Here is an 11,739-nt window from a genome sequence, read left to right as displayed (position 1 = left end):
ATATATATATATATATATATATATATGTCATGGCCACGTCTGCTGTGGAATGCCTGTAAGTCAACATAAATGGAAAACTCCTAGTGCAAGCACAGATAAGATGCAATTGCCCTATGGTGCCCTAGCAAGAATTTCAGGGATCAGATCTGGGTCTTAGACCTGATGGAGAGGGCTTATTGTATGCCAGACCACTGCCTTATTTGATTGTATGAGTTGTTTCTGGATGCTGACACCCTTGAATTAAAAGACAATGGGTCCACAACTCTGGGCTCCTCTGGTCTAAGGGACATTTCATTGTTTTCAGGTTGCCAAGATCACTAAGAAGTGAAACACATGATGGGAAGCTGCATATACATCCCTGCATTCTTTTTTTTTTTTCCTTTTTTCCCTGCATTCTTTACAGCATTTGCATGCCTTATTAGCTGCTTTAGGAGAAAATAAAAGTAAAAGCAACTTCATCAGGAGCTGAGTTATTAACCTTTTCCATTCTTGCCCCTAGATCAGAATCTGGCCTAGTCCATCTCCAATTGTGGACTAGTTTGGGCCTGGAGTTGCCTCCGCCAGTGAATGCTACTGTCCTTTTCCATTTTGAATATCTGGTCTGCCCAGTGAACTAACATCTATTAAGGGGCTTCTGGGTACAAGCATGCTTTGTGCTATGCTACTGTTTACACAGGTGGGTTATCTTTCTCCATCTGGAGATAAAATTTGAAATTCTAGAGGAGTTGAGATCACACCACTAAGGGCAGAGTTGTCTTTTTACTTCCCCATTGTGGGGATGGCAGAGGAGATAAGAAGAAACCAAAGAGGGACCCCAAGTCCCAGGTGGTATCCCAATTCCAATCCACAATTCTACTTCCTGCTGCCACCTCTCTTACCCTGCACCCACAATCACTACTCTGTTGGAAGGTAAATCCCAAGTGGATAAGAGCCTCACACGATGATTAGCATAAGTATAGCTGAGAGTCAGCAACCCTGGCTTCTGCCTCTCTCACTAATTAAAACATTCTTTAGTATTCATGCTAACTGACACTCCAGAGCTGTACAGTTATGGGGTGGCACAAGATCCTGCCTGGAGAGGAAGAAACTAGTCCATAATGCTCTCTGCTCCAGAAATATTCAGAATCAATTTGATAGGAAAATAGACTTTATTCAAAGCCAGTTTTGAAGGAAGATGGAAGAAAGTTGTTTCAAAGATTCATTCTCTGAAATGAACTTTTTTTAACACCAAGAAAACATTTTAATTAAACTACAGAAACAATGGTTATACTACAGAATGTTCATAAGCAAAAAAAAAAGATACACTGTATTTTAAGTATTTACAAAGTTACAAACCATTTGCTGTCCTTAACATTTTCCATATTTTAAGTTCATATATGAGGATAATCAGATTTATCATCTTTGGAGGCCCAGGAAACTAAGATACCTTAGTTTTTATCATTAGTTAGGAGCAGAACTTTTAAAGAAGAGGCAGTGAGGTGAGACAAAAAGACAGGAAATATACATATGTAAATTTAGTTATTCTGTTTTAGGCTGGTCTAAGGGGACAATCTTCTCTTTCAGCTTCTTCAGTACAGTCAGGCTGTGGGGGGTCACAGCCCTCCCAGCCTTTACTCTCAGCATGAGGAGTTCCTCTTAATTCACCGGGGAAAGGGGCCGCCTTCAGTCTGTTTCCCTAACAGCCTGAAAAATGCTGATGAATTGTGCAAGTCTGTTTGTTCCATTCGTAATGATAATAACAAGCATTTATATGACAGTTTGCAATGTTCACACAAACCTTATCTCACTGATTTTTCAAAAGAACTTTCTAAGATAACCAGAAGAGTTGTTATGGTCTCTGTTTTACAAAGAGAAAGCTGAGACTCAGAGAAATTAAGCAACTGATAACTTAGATGACAAGAAAGACAGTCAGAGGCAGCAACTTAGCAAATGGCTCCTCCTGACACCTTTAGGAAGCAGATGAATGAAATTCAGGTTTAATGGTGTCTCCCAGGGTGCCTTTCCTGCTCCTCTTATAACTTCCATCGATTGGATTTTTTTTTAATCTCACTCTCACAAGTCTACAAATTGGAGTCCTCATTAAAAATGAGGAAACAGATTCAAAGTTACTCCCCTGATACCATACAGCTAATAACATCTCAGCAAGTAAGAATTCAGACTTAACACAGTCCTTTCTTAAAATTGAGCTCTCCCTGGGTGCTAGTGTTCACACTTATAACATGTTATTTCTTGAGTTCTAGATCCATCTGTACAACTGCCTACTAGAAATCTCTTCTTGGGTGTCTCATATATACCTAAAGGCCAACGTAGTCTGGACTAAACTCATGATGCATCCTCTAAATCGGCCTCTCTTTGGAGATTTCCAATTGCAGTAAATACCACCACGATCCAGTCTACCTGGCAAAGTAGAAACATGGAATTCCTGTGTCATTCCCTCACTTCACCCCCATGGCAAATTGGTGAGCCTTCCCAAATCTTTCTCCTAAACATATTTCAATTATTCAGCTGCTTCCTTTCCCCAGTGTCTTTCAATTCTATAGCTACTGCACCAGAATCCCCTATTTATCTCCTTGCCATGAGTTATCAGCTCTGTCCTTTCTTCACAGCCTCAAATTCCTCTCTGCCTGATAAAGTGGCCCACTGACTACCTATCATTCCAGCCTCATTACCCTCAATTTCTGTCTGGCACATTGTATTCCAGCAAGCCCAAAGTAGGTACAGTCCACATCAACTGTGCATCTTCTGCCTGAATGCTCTGTCCCCACTTCAAGACTCAGCTCAACAACCACTGTCACTTCCTCTATGAAGCATTTCACTCCCACAGAGAAAGTTGCTTACTATCACCATTTAACACCATTGTACCTTGAACTTGCTCCTTATCACCTTGAATCACAATTCTTTGTTCACATGCCTGCCCCCATCAACATGCTGGGAGTTCCTCGAGAAAAAAGGTGAGGCCCTACCCTTCTTTATATCTGCCACAGTCTGGTATTCATAAATATACATTGAATGCATGCCGGAATTCTTCACCAATGACTTTCAGATGCACCAAAGGAAATAGCAAATTCAGTACTTTCCAAACCCTAATTTTACAGATAATGATACCAAGGCTCAGGGGTGATATGACTTACTGAGCTATATGACTTGGCAGCGATAATAATAAATAGATCCAAATCTCCTGATTGAATTCACTCCTTTATCAGTTCTTTTTTCCATGATTCCTCACTGCCTCTCAGACTCAACGTAAAAAGAAGCCACTGAGCCTGTCAGTGTCTCTGTTTCCACTCATAGACAACGGAAATTACTAATACCTTCCCTTTCTACGCATAGGGATTCTATTTAACTATGGTTGAATGCTGTCTGTAAAAATGCTTTAACTTCAGATACACCACAGCAGAGACTCAGCAGCCCACCACTTTGATTTCAACTTCTCAGTTTACTCTCTCACTTCCTCTATTGACTTTTCCTCCCATGCAGCCTGCAACCCAGCAGAAGCTGGAGGAGAAAGAGATTTGTGATTTCCTCTTCCACTTCAACTCCACTTAACTAAGGAGAAAGGTCTTGTAAATAAAATTTGGAAAAGGTTCCCGTACAGTGGTATTCAAAATATTGCCATTGATTACAAGTTCAGAATGAGAATAAAAGGACATTCAAGTTTGGTGTCTTGCATTGGAAATGATTATGACACTACTCAGAAACTCTACATCCATCCATATGTAACTATATAAAATAGTCTGCCAAACCCAAAAGATTTTTTAAAATTTCATGACATTCTTTGAAAAGGGGCGGTAAGGGTTAATTTTAAAAATAACAATGTCAGGGCCAGGGTTGTGGCTGGATGGTAGAGCGCTTGCCTAGCATGCATGAGGCACTGGGTTCAATCCCTGGCACCACATAAAAATTTAAAAATTTTTAAAAATAAAGATATTGTGTCCATCTACAACTAAAAAAATATTTTTCAAAAATAATAACAATGTCATAAAAGACAAAGGCTGTGAAAATGTTGCAGATTTAAGGGCACTAAAGGAAAGATGACAACCAAATACAAGGCATGGTCTAATAGTGGATCCTGTATTGGGGAGGAAAGATTCCATAAAGGACATTATTGGCTCCAGTGACAAAGTTGGAATGAGAGCAAGAAATGAAATGTATCAATATTAAATTGGGGGAAAGTATTAGGTTGGTGAAAGTTGATGATTCTTAGTCTTAGGAAATACATGCTGAAATACATAGTATAAAAACCTATAACATAAGTAATTCACTGAGGGCTGGGGATGTGGCTCAAGCAGTAGCGTGCTTGCCTGGCATGCGTGAGGCCTGGGTTCGATCCTCAGCACCACATACAAACAAAGATGTTGTGTCCGCCGAAAACTAAAAAATAAATATTAAAAAAATTCTCTCTCTTAAAAAAAAAAAATAAGTAATTCACTGACATAGGGTCCAGAAAAGCAGTGTGTGTGTGTGTGTGTGTGTGTGTGTGTGTGTGTGTGTGTGTGTTGGTGCATAGAGAAGATCGATTTTTATCAGAAAAACAGAAATAAAATGAGAAGTTTTCTGTAAGTAAACCCAGGCAAAATGTATATATAAGTTATTCATACTATTTTTATTCTTGCAACCTTTCCACAAGTTTGAAAGTATTTCCAAATAAAAGTATTTTTTTTAAATCAGGTCTGAACAAGACTTTACATTTATGGTATTTAAGTTCAATTGTTATCTCTCTTTGTTTTATGGTACTAGGGATTGAACCCAAGGCCTCATACATGCTAGGCAAGTAGTCTACCACTGAACTATATTCTCAGCCTTTTAAAAATTTTATTTTGAGACAGGGCATTGCTAAGTTGCTGAGGCTGGCTTCAAACTTGTGATCCTCCTGCCTCAGCCTCCCAAGTAGCTGGGATTACAGGTGTGGGAGACCACACCTGTCTTCAATTGCTATATCTTTGTCTCTATTTTCAGTAATCATATCCCCAGTACTATGTAAAAGCTATAGGAAGTTTTAAAAAGAAATAGGCATAATTTTTATTAGTGTATTTCTACGTTAGAGGAGATGACACAAACACATAAAAAGACAGAAATAGTAGAGTGCTTGCCCACATGCACAAGGCCTTGTGTTCAATCCCTAGCACCACCAAAAAAAAAAAAGAGAGAAAGAAAGAAAAAGAGAGAGAGAGAGAGAGAGAGAGAGAGAGAGAGGGAATGACAAAAGTTAGATGACTAGTAGGGGAAACAGGAAGGAAAAATGGAATTCGAGGGCTTCATGGAGGAGGCAACTTAAGTAAGACCTTTGAGCAGGAGCTGGATCTAGAAAGGAGCAGAAGACAGGAAAGGGCACTGCATGCAGAGAGATGGTATGGTGGGAAAAATAACCTGTCCTGCACAGTGTGATTTGAGAGTTTCCATTGGGAGTAGAATGTCAAATATCAGGGTAGGAACGTTGGTTGGGATCAACTGGAGATACCTGGAAATGCCAGGTTAAGGAGTTTGAACTTTATTCAGGAGGCCAGCAGTCAATAATCTCTTAGAAGTGCTGACCCTTCTTTCTTATACTTCTAAACAAAACAGATAACACTGAGAGCAGTCTGTACCAATGATTATGCAAGAACAAGAAGCCTCCAGTGTTTGGAAACATCTCCCTCACAGATTCACCATTGGAAAACAGAATTATCTTTCAGAAACTGTTGTTCAGATTTTAATGCACTTTAATCAGTTAATCATATGCCTTGCCTTTAACACATGGCTGTTTTCAGCTATGTTGTCAGCCACACTGAGGAAATGGAAACTGTTCAAAGAGGGTGGAGGGTAGTGATTTTGCAGAATTGGGAGAGGGACAACTGAGAGGGCAGGTGTATTAGTCAAGGCAATTAATAGTAGCTTCTGTAATAAAAATAACCTCAGTAAATTAACATAATAAAGATTTATTTCTCAGCCAGGTGCAGTGGTGCACACCTACAATCCCAGAAGCTCAGAAGGCTGAGACAGAAGGATCATGGGTTCAAAGCCAACCTCAGCAACAGGGAGATGTGAGCAACTCAGTGAGACCCTGTCTCTAAATAAAATACAAAATAGAGCTGGGGATGTGACTCAGTGATTGAGTGACCCAGAATTCAATCCGCAGTACCCCCCAAAATAAAAAAAATATATATTTATTTCTCATTCATTCAGATCATAATCTGGTACAGGATTAGTTTCTTCCAACTAATGACCCAGGAATCCAAGCAACTTGTATCTTGTGATACTGCCATCATAAACACATGGCTCCACAAATCACCACAGAATGGAACACTTGAGAGGGATCATCACACCAGGAGTTTTGTGGCTAGATTTGGAGATGATATTTATCACTCTTGCCCACATGTCAGAGCCCAGACACATGGACGCAACCAGACTGCAAGAGCTACTGGAATGTGTCATTCTGTGTGCCCAGGAAGAAGGAATGAGATTTTAAGTATCATGGTTTGGGGTTCCCCAAGAGCCCACTTTGAGACAAGGATATGGGTACTAATAGTTGAGGTGAGCAGTAATCTCAGCAAACGCTAAGAGCAGGGAAGTGAGGCAGGGAAGGGAAAGAAGCTGATACAGAGTGTATTAATGGACCCACCCCTGGGGTATCTCAGGCTCAACCCTACTGGGAACTTCTGGGATACTTAATAAAACAAACCTGAAAAGTGAAGAAACTAAGCTATCTACCTACCAACTCCCGTTCTTAGTTGGTTGAGGTCTGATCCCCGGGAAATTAACTCTCTGGCATTTCTAGCAAGCAGGTCAAGCATGCTCCAGTGGCCAAAGAAAGTCCTCAGGCAGTCATATGTGCTTCTGCATAAAGCAAGCGATGTGTACTGAATAGTAAGTACTAAATGCCTGTGAAGGGGACACAAACAGCACTTGCTACAGTGAGAACCTATTAGTAGCTTCCCTCTCTTTGCATGCATATATACCTGATCAAAATGCTCTAGGGGCGGGGAAGGGGGAGCAGAATAAGCCTCAGGGAGCCAGAGTATAGCCTCAGGTTATTTTCAATAAACCCCCCCAGGTGGGTTCAAGGCAGATGAGCGTTTGAAAGCACCTCCCATTCTCTATTCAAATCTTATCATATCACTTCTCAATTCTAGTGAAACCAACCTTTATAAGATCACCGCCAGCCTCCTATTTCAATTCCTGGGTGTTAACTCTGTTCCTAACAACCAAGCAGCTCACTCTTGCTTGGAGGCACTCTTCCTTGGAGGTCTACAATCGCTCATTACCCTACCTAAACTTTGAGAAGAAACCAGAAATGGTAAGTGGATTTATTGGTAATAACTGGCTGAAGCCGTGTGTTGAGAAGGATTCTGAGGCTACATGTTCAATTACAACCTGCTTGCCATGGGTATTGGCATAGGGTAGGCTGAGTTCAGGCATTAGTCAGATTTGCTATAGATCATTCTCAAGTTTCTGTCTTCCATGATCTCCCTTGAGAATCTCATCCACTCCCAAAGTATAAACTATCATTTCTATATAAATGCACCTAAATATAATTTCTATTCAAGACCTCTCTCGGGAGTTCCAAACCCACTTTCCCAACAATTTGGGGAATATATAAACCTTGACATATTTTCTAATTACACTCTTTCATCTGCATTCTTCATGTCACTTGATGACTTTACCATCTTTCAGGATACCCTAGCTTAAACCCTTGGCAGTATTTCATTTCCTCCTCATTTTTCCCAATCATTTACTAGAGGCTCAGCAAATTGTATTAGAATTAGTTGCTTACTCTCTATCTGCCTTTAAACACAGTGGATTCTTTGGATAAAAGACCCAGGTCTTATTCATTTTGCTCACTTCTGGCACAAAGCAGATATTAAGTGCCAGAGGATGGATGGGAAAACCCCATAAAGTAGATTAGTGAATGTTGCTAGTGGTTTGGGCAGAAGGGGAATAGAGAGTGACTACTAATAGGTATGGGGTTTCTTTCTAGATTAATTAAAATGTTCTGGAATTAGTGAATTAGCAAGGCCTTGTGAATATATTAAAACTGAATTATAAACTTCATTTTTTCTCGTTCCATATTTTTATTGGTGCATTATACTTTATATATTTATGGGATTTGTTGTTATATTTTCATACATGCACACCATATAGCAATGTAATTTGGCCAACATCACTTCCCAGCATTTCCCCCATCCTTCCTCTCTTCCCACCCGCTGGTCTCTTTTCTCTACTGATCTCCCTTTGATTTTCAGGAGATCCCTGCCTCCCCCACCTTTCTTTTCCTTTTTCCTCTCTAGCTTCCACCTATGAGAGAAGACATATGACCCTTGACCTTCTGAGTTTGGCTTATTTTGCTTAACATAAAATTATCTACTTCAATCAATCTTCCTTCAAATGACATAATTTCATTTTTCTTTATGGTTGAATAAAACTCCATTGTATGTCTATACCACATTTTCTTTATCCATTCATCTGTTGATGGACACCTAGGCTGGTTCTATAATCTGGCTATTGTGCTGCTATAAACATGGGTATGTGTGTATCACCATAGTATGATGACTTTAAAAAAAAAATATTTGCAATAAATTCCAACATGTGGTATAGTTAGATCATATGGTACTTCCATGCCTAGTCTCTTGAGGAACTGCAATACTGATTTCCATAGTGGTGATACTAATTTACAATCTCACCAACAATATTAAAGTGTTCCTTTTTCTCCACATCTTCGTCAGCATTTATTATCGTTTGTATTTTATTTATTTATTTATTTTTAAATTTTTGTTTATTTATTTTTGCATTAAAATTCTTAATACACATTTATACCACCATTTATCATATCTCTGTTTGTATATAAGGTATGTTGACACCAAATTCACATCTTCATACATGTATTTTGTATAATGATGCCCATCTCCTTCCAGTATCCTTGCTGTTCTCCTTCTCTCTCCCTTTCCTTCCCACCCCTATTCCCTATCTAGAGGTAATCTTCCTCCCTTGCTCTCCCTCCCAACCCCATTTTGAGTCACCCCCCTTATATCAGAGAAGACATTCGGCATTTGTTTTTTCTGGGATTGGCTAACTTCACTTAGCATTATCTTCTCCAACGTCATCCATTGCTCTGCAAATGCTATGATCTTATTCTTTTTTATTGCTGAGTAATATTCCTTTGTGTATAAATGCCACATTTTTTTTCCATTAATCCACTGAAGGACATATAGGTTGGCTCCACAGTTTAGCTATTGTGAATTGTGCTGCTATAAAATTGATGTAGCTGTGTCCCTGTTATATGCTGATTTTAAGTCCTTTGGGTATAAACCAAGGAGTGAGATAGCTGGGTCAAATGGTTCCATTCCAAGTTTTCTGAGGAATCTCCATACTGCTTTGCAGAGTGGTTGCACCAATTTTCAGTCCCACCAGCAATGTATGAGCACACCCTCTTCCCAACATCCTCGCCAACATTTATTGTTACTTATATTCTTTATAATTGCCATTCTAACTGGAGTGAGATGAAATCTTCGTGTAGGTTTGATTTGCACTTCCCTGATTGCTAGAGATATTGAACATTTTTTCATATATTTGTTGACCATTTGTGTTTCTTCTTTTGAGAAGTATCTGTTTAGTTCCTTTGCCCATTTATTGAGTTATTAAAAATGGTAAATTTGATGTTATGTGAATTTAGTATCTCAGACTGGATGTATGAAAGTGATAGAATATATTTCTAACATAATTTAGGAAGAACAAAAATTACCCTCCTTAAAACTTAATCCCTATTCACAGAGTTAATGCCAAACTCCTTGACAAGTTGTCCAGATCCTTTGTGAGCAGGCCCCTGCTTTGACAGTCTCCCTCCCTTCTCCTCCCATTGACTTCAGACACTTCAATGTCTTCATTTCATGAACCTGCTCTGTGCTTATTGTCTCACCTTTGTCCCTGCCACTTACTCCCCTTTCTTTGTTTCTCTCTCCCACCCAGCACTACCTGCAGAAATAGTTCCAGGGTCAGACCAAATCTCACTTCCCTAAAGCTGGGCAGTTGAAATCTCTCTTCCTAGTTCTGTTATCACTTTGCTTAGCATCTGTTTTATGGCATTAATGCCATGTTCCCATTTTATATAATCAGTTGTGTCTTTATAGTTAGGCTGATTCACCTTTGATTCCTCTAAAACAGAGCACACGAAGTAGATACCTTGTCTGTAGAACTTTAATTTTTTGTTTACTTTTTTTGAGGAGAAATACAAACCCACATTTTTAATGTAAACATATTTATTACATGTATTTGTCACCAAGAAATCACAAAGAGCAAATCCACATTTATATATTGGCTCAATCAATAAGAATTTAGTAATGGCTTGCTATTTCAGGCAGTAATGCCCAAGTCAGAAAATGTCCTTGCTCTCATGAAATATCATGTAGAAAATTCATAGAGTATGCACAAGTCTTAAGTGCATACCTCAATAACTTATTTTAGTGCTAGGGATTGAAGCCAGGGATGTTCTACCACTGAGCTATATCATTCTGCCCTTTTAATTTTATTTTTTATGTCCATCTAGAATTTTTATTGGAATAATATATGAAATATGCAGTATCTAAGGTCTCTAGATTTTCCAATAATTATCCAGTTGCCCCAGGACCAGTTATTGAACACTAATATGTTTATATTATTACCTGCAAAACTATTCTAAAAATAGGGTGTCTTTTGGACTTTCTATTATATTCTGTCTGTCAAATTCTGTATTACTGCTATGCTATTTTATTTTTTATGATCCAACCCTTGATATTTCTCTTTTTATTGGTTCTTTTTAATTATACATGACAAAAGAATATGTAGTGACATAATTATAAAAGCATGGAATATGATTTGTTCTAATTCAGGCCCCACTATTTCCCCTTCCCCTCCCTCCCTCTCTCCCACCCTCTGTTTCCTTCCCTCTACTCTATTGATCTTTCTGTATTTACTTATAATTTTATTTTTTAAAAATTTTTTGTAGTTGTAGATGGACAGCATGCCTTTATTTTATTTGTTTATTTTTATGTGGTGCTGAGGATCAAATCCAGTGCCTCATGCATGCTAGGCAAGCACTCTACCACTGAGCCACAACCCCAGGCCTATAGATTTATTTTTTGAGACAGAATCTCAATAGGTTGCTGAGGCTGGCATCAAATTTGCAATCCTCATGCCTCAGCCTCCCAAGTCAGGAGAATTACAGATATGTACCACTGAACCCAGCTCTCCATGACTTTTTACATATGTATGTACCCATGGAATCACCACCCACATCAAGATATACAATATCTCCAGCACATCACATCCTCCTGCCTGAAGTAAACACTATTCCAGCTTCTACCACCTTAGATTAGTTTTGCCTGTTGTTGGATGTCATATAAATGGAATCATACAATGTTATTTTGTGCCTAACTTCTTTCATTCATCATTAATTCTATGCAGTTCATACATGTGGCTATGTGAAGCAGCAATTAGTTCTTCCTATTGCTGTATAGTGTTCCTTTGTAGCATATTCTGCTGACTGTTCCACAATTTATTTTTCCATTTTCCTATTGGTGGATATTTGGTGGTAGTCCCAGAGTTTGGCTATTAGTAACAAACCTGAAGTAAACATTCCTGTACATATCTTTTTTGGGGGAGGGGCAGGGGGTACCAGGCATTGAACTCGGGGGCACTCAACCTCTGAGCCATATCCCCAGCCCTATTTTGTATTTTATTTAGAGACAGGGTCTCACTGAGAGTTGCTTAGCGCCTCTCTAAATTGCTGAG

General features: G+C 39.0%; 1 protein-coding gene across 1 annotated transcript in view; it reads left to right on the top strand.

Moving 5' to 3' along the window:
* The first annotated feature begins 7,255 nt into the window (after window positions 1–7,255).
* Rps6ka3 (ribosomal protein S6 kinase A3) overlaps window positions 7,256–11,739 on the top strand; it is a 150,972-nt gene continuing 146,488 nt past the window's right edge. The window contains exon 1 of the mRNA XM_048796418.1: window positions 7,256–7,273. Within this exon, the coding sequence (XP_048652375.1) occupies window positions 7,271–7,273 (3 nt within the window). The 5' untranslated portion in view covers window positions 7,256–7,270. The remainder of the gene's footprint in view (window positions 7,274–11,739) is intronic.

The sequence above is a fragment of the Marmota marmota genome, unplaced genomic scaffold (assembly GCF_001458135.2).
Source record: "Marmota marmota marmota unplaced genomic scaffold, marMar, whole genome shotgun sequence".
Taxonomy (NCBI): Eukaryota; Metazoa; Chordata; class Mammalia; order Rodentia; family Sciuridae; genus Marmota; species Marmota marmota.
This window is presented reverse-complemented; position numbering and strand designations above follow the sequence as displayed.